General features: G+C 38.8%; 6 protein-coding genes across 6 annotated transcripts; 4 read left to right on the plus strand and 2 right to left on the minus strand.

Annotated features, from left to right (window-relative positions):
* Positions 1 to 3,893: 3,893 nt before the first annotated feature.
* Positions 3,894 to 6,145, minus strand: LOC139881371 (DNAJ protein JJJ1 homolog). Its single transcript, XM_071865854.1, is given in 3 exon segments — positions 3,894 to 3,951; positions 4,065 to 4,111; positions 4,334 to 6,145. Coding segments are annotated over 3 exon segments (1,917 nt in total).
* Positions 6,146 to 6,510: 365 nt separating this feature from the next.
* On the plus strand, positions 6,511 to 8,553 carry LOC139881372 (putative pentatricopeptide repeat-containing protein At3g16890, mitochondrial). The gene has a single exon (XM_071865856.1). The coding sequence runs from the start codon at positions 6,511 to 6,513 to the stop codon at positions 8,551 to 8,553; it is 2,043 nt and encodes a 680-aa protein (XP_071721957.1).
* Positions 8,554 to 9,368: 815 nt separating this feature from the next.
* Positions 9,369 to 11,437, minus strand: LOC139881388 (uncharacterized). Its single transcript, XM_071865869.1, has 9 exons — positions 11,353 to 11,437; positions 11,068 to 11,183; positions 10,917 to 10,974; positions 10,613 to 10,762; positions 10,218 to 10,395; positions 10,044 to 10,089; positions 9,846 to 9,960; positions 9,689 to 9,761; positions 9,369 to 9,594 (listed from the first exon to the last, which is right to left on the minus strand). Exons 1-9 carry the CDS (start codon positions 11,435 to 11,437, stop codon positions 9,369 to 9,371), a joined length of 1,047 nt encoding a protein of 348 aa, XP_071721970.1.
* A 1,064-nt stretch (positions 11,438 to 12,501) lies between these two features.
* On the plus strand, positions 12,502 to 12,996 carry LOC139881373 (uncharacterized). Its single transcript, XM_071865857.1, has one exon. The coding sequence runs from the start codon at positions 12,502 to 12,504 to the stop codon at positions 12,994 to 12,996; it is 495 nt and encodes a 164-aa protein (XP_071721958.1).
* A 387-nt stretch (positions 12,997 to 13,383) lies between these two features.
* Positions 13,384 to 14,736, plus strand: LOC139881374 (putative disease resistance RPP13-like protein 1). Its single transcript, XM_071865858.1, has 3 exons — positions 13,384 to 13,438; positions 13,558 to 14,303; positions 14,335 to 14,736. Exons 1-3 carry the CDS (start codon positions 13,384 to 13,386, stop codon positions 14,734 to 14,736), a joined length of 1,203 nt encoding a protein of 400 aa, XP_071721959.1.
* A 3-nt stretch (positions 14,737 to 14,739) lies between these two features.
* Positions 14,740 to 15,585, plus strand: LOC139881375 (putative disease resistance RPP13-like protein 1). Its single transcript, XM_071865859.1, has one exon. It carries the CDS (start codon positions 14,740 to 14,742, stop codon positions 15,583 to 15,585), a length of 846 nt encoding a protein of 281 aa, XP_071721960.1.
* The last annotated feature ends 47 nt before the right edge of the window (positions 15,586 to 15,632 follow it).

A 15,632-nucleotide genomic window follows, 5' to 3' on the forward strand; every position in this document is an offset into this window, starting at 1 on the left:
ATTTGCAGGGAAAGATGTGCGATAATTGTGGCGATGATGGTTTTGAAGAAGTTCTAACACCTTGCTCAATATGCAAAACGTCCAGGCATATGTATGTAACTCTCTCTCTCTCTCTCTCTCTCTGTATGTGTAGGTTTGGCATTTTCATGGTTCCTATAACAATTTAATGACACTGACAGTGCTATTCTCTTTTTTCCAGTTATTGTATGAAAGAGTATAAGTTAGAACTTCCAGAAGATTGGACTTGTGAAGACTGTCGCAAAGAAGATGGCCTGGAAAGTATAGCTAAGGGTTACATTGCGGATAAAGATAAACAGAAAGAGTATCATCTTAAGAAGATGGGGAAAACCTGCAAATAAAGCTCCTGTCTCCTGATGAAGTTTTAAGGCTACAGTCAGGGCCCCCAATAACTACATCTCATCAACAGCGTGATTCTGGATTGAAACTTAGAGCTCAAAACTCCACTAGGGAGGCATTTTCCAATCCAATGTTCAAAGCAAATGCTAGGAATAACAGTGTTTCTCGAAAGAGTTCAGTCATTACTCAACAGGCGCCCAAAGGAATTCAAGAAAAAGGTGGGTACTGTCTTATATATGGATATTCATGCCTTTTGTAGAAGATTCTATATATCTTTTAGTATTTTCAGATTGATTCATGTTTGTCGATAGAGCTTAGTCGAGTTTTTTTTCTTATATGCATTAGTGTTTGTCTATCCAATCTAAGTTCACTTAATTGAATGGGGTTTGAAATTATTCTAATCTTATGGGAACTGCACGCTGCTTTATGATCTCTGTTTCAGGAAAACAAGTTCTTGAAACTCCCCTGGAGGATAACATTGACGATGAATGTCCAGAACATGCTCTCAGCTTCCATAAAAGACCCAGACGTGGACTCAAAAGAATAAAGAGATTATCTTCAGTATATTCACTATCAGCTCCATTACCACCTCGTTCAGGCAAGTGAATGAAACTTCTTTTTCTGTTTATTTTTTTCAGGCCTGATAGAATATCTTTATGGTTTAATTTTGTGTTTTGTGCTCCATTCATGAAACTTGTTTCTTTATGTTTTTCAGCACAAGACTATGATTATGATGCCAATAATGATTCTGATACTGAATACATGGATGAGCTAGTTAATCTACCAAAACTTAGCCTTTTTCTCCGATATCGCCCTGCTAAAATGGTTATTTGGAAGTGAGTAATTGATCTTGTCAGCCTTGCTGTATAATCCTGGATTGGAACATGCCACCTAACATCTTTTCTTTTTATTCCAGGGGAGGCTTCAGGTATTCAAATTCTTCAATGTTGTTAGAGTTTGAAAGTACCTTTCAAGCAAAACCTTCAAACAGATGCTTTCGGAAAGCCTATGAGATTTCGAAGAAACTTCCCTCTATCCTTCCTATTGAACTAATTCCTTGTAGTGACCTTGGAGAAAACATGTTCCGAAATGGATGTCTTGATTTTGACATCATCTCTCTGTATTTTCTTCCAGCTGATGATGCTAAGAGGTTTGTTTTGACATCTCAAACTTTCCTTTCTTGCGTTCTTCTAGTCGTTCATTTGATAATATCCTAAGCTAAATATTATTTGATGCTTCCAATGTTTAGGTCCAAAGATAATTATGCTTCTCTTTTTGATCTAATGGAGACTAACAAATCAGTGATCAGTACTTGCATTGATGGAGTAGAGCTGCTATTATTTACATCAACGGTGCTCCCGGCAGACTCCCATGGTGACTTTTCAGTTTATACATCGATGTAGAGTTTTTTGTTTGTTGTACAATAAATGATGAAAAAATTTTGTGTTATAGATGTCATAGCTAGATTAAACACAGGAATTTCCATATTTGGAATCTTTCGCTGTGTGGAAAAGAATCAAGCTATCACAGATGTGCATGAGCAAGCCCCACCATTGAACCCTAGTTTGACAAATCACTGTGAGGTCACTGAAATGGAGATGGACATGGAAATTGACATGGAAGGAGGAAAGATAGTGGGAAACATTGAAAAGGTTATCTCCAGGAATCAATCTGGAAAGGTATGTATTCCACAAAACTCATTAGCTTCTTTAATTGGACTTGCTCTGTGTTCATGTGCCTATTTCTATTCATGTATGTGTTTTTCGACAGGAAGTAGCAAGTTGCTTGGAGAAGAGGCCCTTATTTACTAGTCCTTCCCCCCAAACAAAAAAAAGTTGTGGATCTGACATGGAGCTTAACATGGGAAGTGTTGATAAGGTTATCTCAAAGGATGAACCTGCTGGGGAGGTTTGAATTCCGAGCAAACTCATTAACTATCATGCTTTAAATTTTCCTTGTCTGACTAGGCTTGTGTACTTTTGGCCAGAAAGTTGCAAGTTGCTCTAGGAAGGAGGCATTGGTTACTTATTCTTGCTCTCAGTCAGAAGAAAATGGGGCTTCTGACATGGACCTTGACTCGGAAGGAGAAATGGGAAACACTGATAAGATTATCTCAAAGAATGATTCTGGAAAGGTTGGTTTGTATCCCAAAACTCATTTTTATGTCATATGCTTTATCTGGACCTGTTTGAGCTGTTCTTTTGTGCGGTTTATGACAGGAAATTGTAAGAAACTTGGAGAGTGGGCCCTTGGTTCCTTATCCATCGTCTCCAAAAAAAGAAGATACAGTGACTGACAGAGCCATGGAGATTCATCCCTATGAATTACAAGCTAAATTTCCAGTATCAGTTGATCATTGGACTCGTCCACCGGGCGGTTGGGTGAAGTTGAACGTACAAGGGCAAGTGAAGAGAGCTGCTGGTGTTATTCGTGACGAGAAAGGCAACTGGCTTTATGGCTATTCACGTGAGGTCAGTTCCTCTTCATCTTCATCCTCGCGGGTGACAGGTGTCCTGTGGGCGTTAGCCGACGGCTTGAAGATTCTGTGGGACCGAGGGTTTAAGAAAGTCCTTGTGGAGTCGGATTGCCATAGGGCAGTGAAGTATCTGAGGAATGGTCCAACTAAAGATTTCCATTTTGAATCAGTCTTGGTGGATCTCTGCAAAGAACTAATCGGTCAAGAGTGGGATTGCAGAGTATCTCAAATACGTTCTGATACAAACAAATGTGCCAACTGGTTGGCACTTAACCTCACAGGATGCTGCGTGTTAGAGAAGCCTCTTCCAGGAATGTTTCCTCTTTTGGCAGATGAAGTTACTCAACCTGTGAAGACAGTGTTGGTGGAACCCAAAATAGAGACGTAGAAAAATCTTGTTTCAGAAACAGTCAAGGTTAGTATAGAGTGTCTAACAAAAAGCAAATTCCGGCATTCTCCACTCTCTAGTACTTGTACAGACCTAAATTATCAATCAATAGGTCATATTCTATATACAGACTTCTCTCTAATTTCTATCAAGACAGAAGATTCACTGTTGTCCTGTGGACAAGTTTTCCTTTCTTTTGTTTTGAGTATTAGAGTTACCAAGAAAGCTAATGTTATTGTAGTGGCAACTTGTTTAATGTTGATGGATGTTAGAATTTCTATTGGATGATCATTAGTATAGATTAAGAAATGTTTTCTTTTGAAAAAATACTCGTATTATATCTAATTAATTAGACAATATCATTAAAACTCAAAACATGTGAAATGGAGGGAGTACTTAGTAAAATTTTCATGTTAGAGAATGGACTTCGTCTGTCTTTGTGTAAATCAAAATGATCCAAAATGCAGTACAACAAATTTTCTCTAATACATCCCATTCTAAAGCTTGGACTCGGTTGTTCAACAATTAGATTAAGAGATGGTTACAACAAATTCTCTAAATTCAATTTCCCTCGATTTGAAAGAATGAAAAATGACGAAAAGAAAAGTATATCCCGGCAAAATTGAGTCTTTTCTGGTTGCTTGGACTGGCTTCAACTCGACATGAAGTTCTTCACCGATGCTTCAAAGTAGCATGGCCAGTGTCGCCCAAATGCTTGTGTAATTTATTCCTGTCATGACAATTGACAACAGAATAAAGTGAGATCTTTATATTTACTTTTAATTTTCTTCATGGAATTTGATAACATATAAGCAAAACTTAAAACCTGAATGCTGATCATACCGTGTTTCAAATTCCTCGCCACACGTCTCGCACAAATTGCTAGAGTGCTGTATCAAAGCAAGTATGGACAACATATAAGAATAACATGATGCAGTAGAAATTCAACAATACAATATAGAATGTAAATCTGGGTCAATTAGGACACATTTCAAGCTCAAAGTCTCTCCATATGAGCAGCAACAAGGTAAAAATTCAGCTCAGAATGATCAACACATGTTCAATGTCAAGTGTAAAAAGCTGAGATTGAAAAACGAAAAAGTGCGAAGCACAGAACACAAAAAGACTGTTCATACCTTTATTTTCTTTCCTTTTGAAGCATTCTTTGATTTTAAATTTTTGTCTTTTTTGTTGTTCCCTTTCTTGTCGAGGGGAAGACTTGATTTCTTGCCACTTTCTCCCAATTTATCAGCATTTTCATTCTTCACTCGAGAATGAAAAGACGGCTCTTCAACTTGTCCATTATCTTCTTGCTCTTTGTCTTCTTTATTCTTTCCACTTTCTCCAAATTTATCGTCACTTTCATTCTCCACGCGAGTATGCAAAGATGATGACTCCTCGGAATTTGCATCATCTTCTTCCTCTTTGTTTTCTTTATTCTGATCTTGCTTCTTTTTATCAACTTCGCCATTGATATCACCTCTCTTATTCGCCTTCGACTTCTCCTTCTTCCCTCCTCGATTCCTCCTTGTGGTCTTCCTATTATTGTACAGCATAAACTCCTCTTCACTGTCATCCTCTCCCACCAAATTCCTGCAATCATGCTTCAAACCAACACTTTTCCTTCTATTCCTTCGTCCTGACAGCATAGCTGTGAGCATGCTTATATCATCATCCTTATCCTCACAATCTCCCACGGTTTCTGCACCATCTACCTCATCCCCCACTTTAACATCAACAAAACCGTCCTCGTCACTTTCTCTCGACTCATCGACAATATTTTCAACCTCCTCTCCATCGATCCCTAAACCTTCCTTGAGCTTCTCTTCCAACTCATCCAAGTCAGCCTCGCCGAATTCCTCCATATTAGCATCTTCGAACTCGTCAAAATCTCCGTCCCTCTCCTCATCCTCATCCACAAACGACTGCCTCAACTCGGCAATCTTCTCCTTATGCTTCTTGGACTGCTCGTGATTCTTCCATTGCTTATCACTCTTGAACTTCTTCCCACAGGCAACACAATACAATTCCTTCGCTTCGTCTCTCTTTTTCCCTTCTTCTTCTTCTTCAACTTCTTCATCATCATCCTCTGCAACCTTTGCCCAATCCGGCTCCTCATACGCAACAGCTCTCTCCAACTTCTCCTTCTCTGCTCTCCTCTTACGCTCCCTCTCCTCCTCTTTCTTCCTCTCCATCTCCTCCTTCTTCTTAAGAGCCATATCAATGACCCTCTTATCCCTCTTCTTCACAAATTCAGCCAAACCTCTAACCGTCTCATTATACTCCTTCTTAGCTTTCTTTCTCAGTTTCTTATTCTCCTCTTCCATAACTCTCCGAGATTTCCTATTGACCCCAGCCATAGCATCATACTCATCCACCCATGCAAAATCCATTACCGTACTGAACCCTAACCAATAATTGAAAAATGCAGTCGCCTGCGCGTAAGGAGATTCCAAATCGCCCATTATCGGAGCCTCCTTCACAAGATGAGCACCTAATCCTAACTTCTTACAATAATTAACCTCATTAACGTAAATCTTATCAAAAACCTCGGCATAAACCTTATAAAACCCCTTTTTCGTGTTCGAATAACCAGAATACACAGTATTAGAGAAATACGAAAACAAATCAGGCACTACCGAGCTAGAATTCCGAGAATTCGAATCGGAGAAGAGGATTTGAGACCTATGCGAGTCGTACCACGCGCGCTCCTTAGCATCTGAGAGGACCTCGTAAGCATGTACGAGCTCCTGAAATTGCGCAGTGGCTTCAGCCTCCGATAAGCCGGACTTTATTAGCTTGTCTGGATGGCGTTGGAGCGCTAGCTTTTTGTAAGCTGATCGGATTTCGTCCGGCGTGCAATCCATCTGTATCCCGAGTACCTCGTAAAGGCATCGCTTCGATGATGAGGAAGGCGCCGCCATTGATGACGGCGGCGGTGGTGTTTTATTTTCGCTGCGACACCGTTACGTGTTGAATTCGGCTTTATAAGTACTTTGTGGTCTTCGGTTCGGTTTAAACCCATTTTTTAAATTCGACTAGATCGATTCGGCTTAAACCCCAATTTTAATTTCGACTAGGTGGTCGGTTCGGTCTGAAATCTCAATTTATATACCGAATGACTAAGTTACCCTCCTATAAATAAAATTTGCGTCTCTCTTCTCTCACCCTCTCGTCTTTTACTCCATCCCTCTCTGACCTCTCCACCGTATATTCACCACCGCCGCCGCCCCACCACAATAACCACCAGTGGATATCGTCTTAATCGTCAAGGAAGAGAGAAGGACACATGAGAGGCTGCTCTTCTCTTTGTTTATGGGCAAAACTTCCAGTCTTCATCTCAAATCAAACCCAACAGTTTATTTTTATCTCGACAAAACTCAGGAAACTAATAACTACAACGGCTTTTCTTCATCATCGGCAGCAACAAAATAACTTGGAGTCTCCTTCAACAGGTAATCCTAAGGCTAAGAGAAACTTCTCTGTCATTGATCATCATTATATTTCTCAAATTCTATCGAGAAACGACTGGTTCTTACTGCTAAACCACGAATTTGAAGCGGCAAGGATAAATTTGGTCCCGCATTTTGTTGCTAGTATTTTGCAAAATCAAGAGAACCCATTGCACCCTTTGCGATTTTATATCTGGGTTCTGTATAAAGACCCCTCATTTGCTAAGAATCAATCGGTTAAGGGCGTTTTAGCTAATGCTCTTTATCGCAAAGGACCTGTTATTTTGTCTGTTGAATTCCTGCAAAATATTAGGAACTCAGGATGTCGGGTAACCACTGATTTGCTTTGTGTTTTGATTGGTAGCTGGGGTAGATTGGGATTAGCCAAGTATTGTGTTGATATTTTTGCGCAAATATCAATTTTGGGTATCAATCCTAGTACGAGGCTATATAATGCTGTCATCGATGCATTAGTGAAGTCAAATTCTCTCGACTTGGCATACTTGAAGTTTCAACAGATGGGTGCAGAAAATTGTAAACCTGATAGGTTTACTTACAATATCCTTGTTCATGGAGTTTGTAAGATTGGCGTTATGGATGAGGCACTTCGGCTGGTTAAACAGATGGAGAGTGTGGGATATGCTCCTAATGTATACACATATACCATCCTAATTGATGGGTTCTTTTGCGCAAAAAGGGTTGATGACGCTTTTAAAGTTATTGAGACTATGAAGAAGAAGAATGTGAGGCCCAGTGAGGCAACCATAAGATCACTGGTTCATGGGGTTTTTCGTTGCAAGGCGCCTGGTAAAGCATTCGATCTCATAATAACATTTATGGAGAAGGAGCCTCTTTATCCGAAGCTGGCTTGTGATACTCTACTGCATTGTCTTTCAAACAACTCTATGGCCAAAGAGGTGTCTGTGTTTTTGAAGAAAATTGGGGAGAGAGGATATTTTCCAGACAGTTCGACATTTAACATAACTATGACTTGTTTGATAAAGGGACATGATCTGAGTGAGACGTGTCATATATTGGATAAATTTATCGAGCGAGGAGTGAAGGTGGGGTTTAATACCTATCTTGTTCTAGTTGAAGCTTTATATAAGGCGGGAAGAGTTGTGGATGGGGATCGATATGCCGACTATATGGTTAAAGATGGACTTGTATCAAATGTAGTTTCATACAACATGATAATCGATTGCTTTTGTAAAGCCAAGCTGATGGACAGAGCATGTAAGACTTTCAGTGAGATGCGTCAAAGAGGTACTCCTCCTAACCTTGTTACGTTTAATACCCTTATCAGTGGACAGTGTAAGGATGGAGATCTAAAACTTGTGCGGGAAATGTTAGCAATGCTTTTGGGACAAGGATTTAAACCGGATATCTTTACGTTCAGTTCGATAATCGACGGCCTCTGTCAGGCACACGAAATTGATGACGCTTTCAATTGTTTCAATGAAATGATGGAGTGGGGCATTTCTCCAAATGCCGTCACATACAATATATTGATTCACTCTTTGTGTGTGGTCGGAGATATCGGAAGATCAATGAAGCTTTTTAGAAAGATGCAAGTGGATGGAATAAAGCCAGATATTTATTCTTTCAATGCCCTTATTCAAAGTTTCTGTAGAATGAACAAGGTTGAGAGAGGTGAAAAGCTTTTCTTTTCTATGTTAGTATTGGGCCTGAAGCCTGATAATTATACATATGGTGCTCTTATCAAGGGACTCTGTGAAGCTAGAAGATTTGATGAAGCTAAGAAGATGTTTATTTCAATGGAAACGAATGGTTGCATTCCGGATTCTTATACACGCCATTTAGTCAAGGACGTCCTAGACCAACAAAGCCACTTTAGAGAAGCTCAGAGTCCAGGGTAACCAATGATATTAGCAAGCAAATCGAAGCATTATTCTGTTATTTTGCTTGTAGACCCCATTCTGCTTATATTGGGATCTTTGATTTCCCCGTTGCAGAAAGTGGCACTTCGCGGAATGTGCATGTTGACTTCATTGGATGACAAGAGATAGACTTTCCTACTAAATCACCATTATTGCGGGTAAAAAAGACATGAAGTAAATTAATGGTATAGAGGTAGGATTTGAGAGCTCAAAAACCAGAGAGTTTTGACATATGTTTGGAAAAATTATTCCATGGTGCTTTCACCTGATGTATATTAGCAATTCACAACTGATCTATTTATTTGTAGCATTGTAAGTTTGCAAAAGGAGAATAGTCAAGTTTTCTTCTCCTGGCCAATACAGTTTCCTTCACTCTTCATGTGTTTTTTAATTCACAGTCCTAATAAGAATTCTATTTTCTAATATATATTCCTTTTGTTGAGCCAAAAAAATTGAGTTCTGGGTTTGAATCTTTTTTTAAAATTATTGATGATTGTTAGTAAAAGTTGTCTGAAACAATGGAATTTATGGGTGAAAGATATTAAACCGAGTTAAAATCGATTCTCTGACTATTCAATTTCGAAACAGTCAATTGTCATGGCATGGAATACTGTCTTGTGAAACAAGTATGTACAATCTCTCGATAATGGGCTGAAAATTGTTTAAACAAATTCTAAAGTTTGTGCCGTGAGCATAAAATATCGCTCGATGCACCAATCCAATACAATTAGTTACAAAATCGGCTCAATTCATTTCCTCCATTATATAAACCGATTCTGAAAAGAAATGTGAGACTAAGCTGCCTCTTCTTTTAAAGACCTCTTTCGCTCTATCGAAATGCTCGTCACCTCTTCAACTCCAATATTGTCGTTGAAATGTTCTCTGAGGAATTCAACTGCCGTGAAAGTAAGAGCAGAAGCTGGAATGTACCATGTTACCCTCGGGATGCTTCCTCTGAACATTCCCTTAGCACCTTCCGTCTTCCATATTTTGTGGATCGCATCAAACCAGCTTTTGTACCTAAAAAATAATCGTACTCGGACATTATTTTGAATATTGGAAGTTTCTAATGGACAAGAGAAATTCGTATAAAGGAAATTCAATCGTGTACTACCTTACTGTGGAGCCTTGTACTTGCATTCTCGTTTTAATTACATCAAAGGGAGTGGTTAGATATGCACTTAAGCCTACAAGAATTGAAGCATATATAATGGATTGAAGAAATTAAAATTCGAAATTACTCAAGTATTATCAAGTGAAAATATACATACCCCCTGCTAATCCGCCTAATATTAGTCCCTCAAAAGTATTATTCACATGATGAGTTAAGTTCCATTTCTTCTTCCCATGCTCAGATGCATCTTTTAAAGATTCATAAAACATAACCTGTCAACAACCAACAAAAGTTTGAACTTTTAACGATACAAGATATTCAACCAAGCAATACAAAGAAATTTTTGTTGACATACCATAAGACCAGCAAATGGAACATCTCTTGCAAGCGTGGAGCCATATCTGGAAAAGTAGAAAGATGAAACAAATGTAAAATAAGTCATCTCTATAATACTCCATTAAAGAAGTTAAAATAGTGAGGAGGAATGATTGATGCAATAAACTTGAAAAAAGCTGATTGATATATTTACCCAGCATACAATCCTTTGATCCCCTGCTCTCTACATATCGAATTGCCAGCTTGAAGCATTCCAGTGTAATAATCATAAACTTGACTGCCAGACTTCCAAGTTGCAGAAGTGCCTTGGACTTGCATGCGCTGCTTTATCACTTCACAAGGAACGTATACAAAAGAACCAAGCGTATCACCTGAACTAGATAGATATAATTACAAATAATGCGCATATAATAATAATAAACACATGTTCAAATTCCCAATCTTTTGGACTACGAGATTCATAGTATAACAATATAGAATCTATGAACAATAAATTTCCATGTCTGAAATCAATAATACTACAACCGTCCCAAAAATAGTTGTCAGTGTTTTCATGAACTGCCAAATAATTAAAGTTCTATGACTTACCAATGCCCCCAGCAATAAAATGTGCCCAGTAGCCCCCAAGACCGGGATGTGATTCTTCGATCCATTTTTTCGTGGACTCTATGAAACCAAAATATGTTGCACCAGTTGCAAGTGATCCAGTAACACCAGGTGCTATACCCCTGTAAAAGCCTACACACGAAAACTGGCAAACATTACAAAATTGCAAAGACGAAAGGAAGTAAACCAAGCAAAGGACTAGGAGTTACTTTTTCCACAACTAGATGATATAACAGCTAAAATACATGAGGCATGGAGAACTATAAAAGAGATGATAGTTAGTCACCTTTTAACCCATCGGTAACCCAGACTTTCTGGAGCATCTGCAGTAAGCTCCTTTGGGTCTGATAAAAATAAGACCGAAACATAGTTAACCGACATGATTAAGATACTCTTTATTAGTATTCCATCATCATGGTTTCGCATTCTATTCATACCTGACTTGTACTAAGAATAGCTTGACTTTGAATCCTGGTTTTCACAGTATCTACAGGATGCATTATCCCCTCCCCAAAAGCTCCAGCAATGCCTCCCCATAAGAACTCTCTCCAAACTACAATAAATAAATAAAATTAAACAACTGAAATGAATCCCAACACTCAAAGTTTAAACTTTCCACACAATTGATACTTTAAAAACAAAACATTGCATCAACTTCCACTAATCCTAGCTAAAAAGGACTCAAATTGAAGATTTGGAAATGAAAAGGGGTAAAAACTTACCAAAAAAATGATCCCCATTTGATTTTTTAACACTCCGGATTGAACTAGACGTTGAAGCTTGAGTTTGATTCGTGCGATTTGCCATTGAATTTTGAAGCTTTTGCAGGCTGAAATGAAATTAATAATCTTCGTCGTTAGTTAGGGTTTAACTCATTCAGGGGTTTTAGTTGAAATCGGCGCGCAAATCAATGTGGCGTGCTGGTGGTGTAGTGGCAGATAATGCCAGGTGCCGTACTGTTATTGGCTAAGATAAGAACTTTTTAACCCCACGTTTTTGTGCGGTCCTCAACATTTCTAAAATCGGTCTCAAATACCCCTATCCATAATTTTTTATTTTCTTAATCCATCTGAAAATCTCATTTTCGATCTTATATGCTATAAATCGGGAACTCTTAAACAAGGCTACAAGTCGGTAGAAACTTGAACAACACTACAAGTCGGATGATTTTAAACAAGCCTACAAGACGGTAAAAACTTAAACAATGCTATAAGTCGGTAAAAACTTAAACAAGGCTACAAGTGTGTAAAAATTAAAAACAATGCTACAAGTCGGTAAAAACTTAAACAAGGCTACAAGCCGGTAAAAACTTAAACAAGGCTGCAAGTCGGAATATTTTAAACAAGGCTACAAGTCGGGATATTTTAAACAAGGCTACAATTCGGTAAAATTTTAAACAAGGCTACAAGTCGGTAATAACTTAAACAAGGCTAGAAGTCGGTAATTACTAAAACAAGACTAGAAGCCGGTAAGAGCTAAATAAGGCTACAAGTCGAGATCTTTTTAACAAGCCTACAATGGTAATGACTTAAACAAGGCTACAACTCTGATGTTCTTAAACAACAATACAAGTCGGGAAGAACTTGACAAGAATACAATAACTCGGATGTTATTAAACAAGCCTACAAGTCGGATGTTCTTAAACAAGGCTACAAGTCGGAAACAGTTAACAAGGCTATAATTTTGGCCAACCAGGAAGATAAAGTGACATGGACAACTAGGAAAGTCACCAAAACACAAACACAAGCATCTACTCTACTCAAGAAAGACAAAATCTAACGCAAAGTCAAACACTTTCTTTGTAAAGTCTCCTCTTTTCTCTCTCTCTCAGTATCTCTCAATTCTCTGTTTTTATGATTCAATCCAATCTGATGGCGTCAATTTGTTCGATCTTTCTCTGTTTACTGACGTTGACCATTGTGACGTCATCATCATCTTCTTCTTCTTCTTCTTCTTCCGGTTCAAACTCTGTCCGGCCAGTCGACGTCCACGATCTGCTAACAAAGTATGGATTTCCGAAAGGCCTCGTACCAGACAACGTCGAATCGTACACTCTGTCGGAGACCACCGGCGAATTCGAGATCGATCTTAAAAGCCACTGTTACGTTCATTTCGATCGGTTGGTTTATTACGACAAGAAGATTAAAGGGAAGATGAGTTATGGCTCCGTACACTCTGTTTCTGGGATTCAAGCTAAGAAGCTCTTCTTGTGGGTATATGTTTCTGATATCAAGATTAATAAAGATGCTGGTATGATTGACTTCTTTGTGGGTCCCTTGTCTGAGAGTTTACCGGAAAACCAGTTTCAGACTATCCCAAGTTGTAAGACCAAACCGGCTGCTTCTGTTGGAATCGCTTCCATGTGATTCATGTCATGTCATGAAATTGTTGAACTTTATTGGATTGGATCATTGAATCTGTTTTTTTTTTTCCCTATATAATGAAATTTCATATTTCATTCAGAGTTAATATTATCCTGCAATGTTGGATTTGAGCTCGTTTGTTCGTGACTTTTTTTTTTTTTATATATAATTTGACAGTTTTCTTAAAAAGAATTTTTTTTTGATAATTTGACAAAATAAGGAAATGACCACAGCATAAACCAATAATATAATGAAAATATACACTATATAATTTGTCCAGTCGCCGATTACATCAAAGTTATCATGGCAGGTCCATTTCTGAGGTAAACATATAGTTGTACCCGAGGGATCACATCAAATTTAACGTGACAACGGCGCTAACGAAAGGCTATGGCAGTAAGGTGTGTTCATTTTGTATCTGGAGACGTGCAGACATTCTCCCCTTGTAATTTCCTTTAGGCTTCAACAACTGATAGAATCTATCAATTTGTTCAAATATATATCTAGCTTCCTCGATCTCCGCCTAACTCATAAACAAACAACATGGCAGAGATTTCCTTTCAGCATGTGACTTGTTATGTAACACTTTGGCCCCTCGAGCTCGGGATCTGTGGAATTTAGCATGTCGTGAAGGATTAGAGAACAAGTTGAAGAAGTTGAAGAACGTGCTGCTCACCATTCAAGCGGTTCTAGATGATGCAGAACTGAAACAAGCGACAAGTGAGGCTGTGAAAGAATGGTCGCACGATCTTCGAGACTTGGCTTATTATGCTGACGATGTACTCGATGAGATTTCCTATGAAGCTTTGAAACAAAAGATGGTGGCTGAACAAGAAGAAGCAGACACCACCTCCAGCAAGTTGAAGCAAAAGATGATGCCTCCTTTTACAGCTATGTCTTCCTTTAAGTTCAGGCATGAAATTGGTGCCAAGATAAAAGAGATCACAAACCAACTGGACCAAGTATCCAAAAGAAGAACGGAGCTGGGTTTGCATGAGATTAGTGGAGGGACGAAATTCAGATCTACTGATTTTTTGGAAAGAACGCCCACCTCTTCTGTGGTGGACGATCATTTCTACGGGAGGGATGAGGACAAGGCGAAAATCATCGACTTCTTGTTTAAAGGTGATGGTCGATCAAGTGATCAGATCAACTTCCGTGTAGTACCCATCGTCGGAATGGGAGGAGTGGGTAAAACTATCCTTACCCAACATGTTTATAATGAGGTGAAGAACCACTTTGAACTGAACGCGTGGGTCTATGTCTCCACTCATTTCGACGTTCGGATTATAACTAAAGCTATTCTTGAAGCAAATCACCGGACAATCTTGTGATTTGTAGGATTTGGATCCAATCCAACGTAAATTAAAAGATACTCCAGAATGTAAAAAGATTTTGATTGTACTAGATGATGTCTGGAACAAGAAGTATTCCTTGTGGGATGCTCTGAAACCTCCCTTTATGGCTGGAGCGCAAGGAAGCAAAGTAATCATGACAACTCGTGATGAAGAAGTAGCAAAAATGATGGGTCATGTCAAATTATATGTGCTGCAACCATTGTCAGATGAGAGTTGTTGGTCTATCTTTGAGAGGCATGCTTTTGAGAATGTGGATATGTCTGAGCGAGCAAGAATAGAACCTGAGTCTCTTCGTGAAAGAATAACTGAAATATGTGGAGGTTTGCCTTTGGCAGCTCGAGCTCTTGGTGGTCTACTGCGATCCAAGCCGGTGGATGAGTGGTAGCATATGCTAAATTTTAGTAGCATATGGAGTTCACAAGGAAATGGAGGAAGTGATGTTCTTCCAGTTCTGAGACTGAGTTATCACTATCTTCATCCTGAATTGAAAAAGTGTTTTGCATACTGTGCAATTTTTCCACAAGGTTATCTATTCAGAAAGAAATCGTTAGTACGTTTGTGGATGGCAGAAGGTTTCATTAAGGAATCTCAGGAGGGTGAAGAAATGGAAATGATAGGAGCCAAGTACTTCCGTGAGCTTGTGTCAGGGTCATTATTTCAGTGGTCAAGTTATCATCATTCTTTTGTTATGCATGACCATATCCATGAGGTAGCAGAATCTGTTGCCGGTGAGACCTGCTTTCGATTGGAAGATCATGCGGAAAAATGTAAACTATGCCAAAAAACTGCAAGGGCTCGTCATTTATCTTACAATTGTGGCATCAAAAAGTTTGAAGCATTTCATGGAGGAGAGTCTTTAAGGACTTTCCTCCCTCTTCCAAGGTATCTACCGTATGGTGAAAGCTCTGAAACCAACAATGTTCACTTGAATTGGTTGCCAAAGTTGAGGGTATTGTCTCTCAATGGGTACTACATCACAAAGCTTCCACACTCGATTGGAGATCTAAAACACTTGAGGTATCTTGATCTTTCTATGACTGGCATTACATGTTTACCGAAAGAAGTATGTTTATTATACAATTTGCAAACGTTGATATTGAAAGATTGTTCTCGCCTCGAAAGATTGCCATCAAAAATAGGCAATCTAACCTATCTGCGATATCTTAAAATTACAAGTGCATTGTTGGAAGGGATGCCTGCAGGATTGAAAGAATTGAAGTCCTTCAAACATTGAAAATATACCATTGCAGGAATTTGAAAAGTTTGTTGGACATTAATTAT

This window comes from Rutidosis leptorrhynchoides, unplaced genomic scaffold, assembly GCF_046630445.1.
Source record: "Rutidosis leptorrhynchoides isolate AG116_Rl617_1_P2 unplaced genomic scaffold, CSIRO_AGI_Rlap_v1 contig148, whole genome shotgun sequence".
NCBI classification, from domain to species: domain Eukaryota; kingdom Viridiplantae; phylum Streptophyta; class Magnoliopsida; order Asterales; family Asteraceae; genus Rutidosis; species Rutidosis leptorrhynchoides.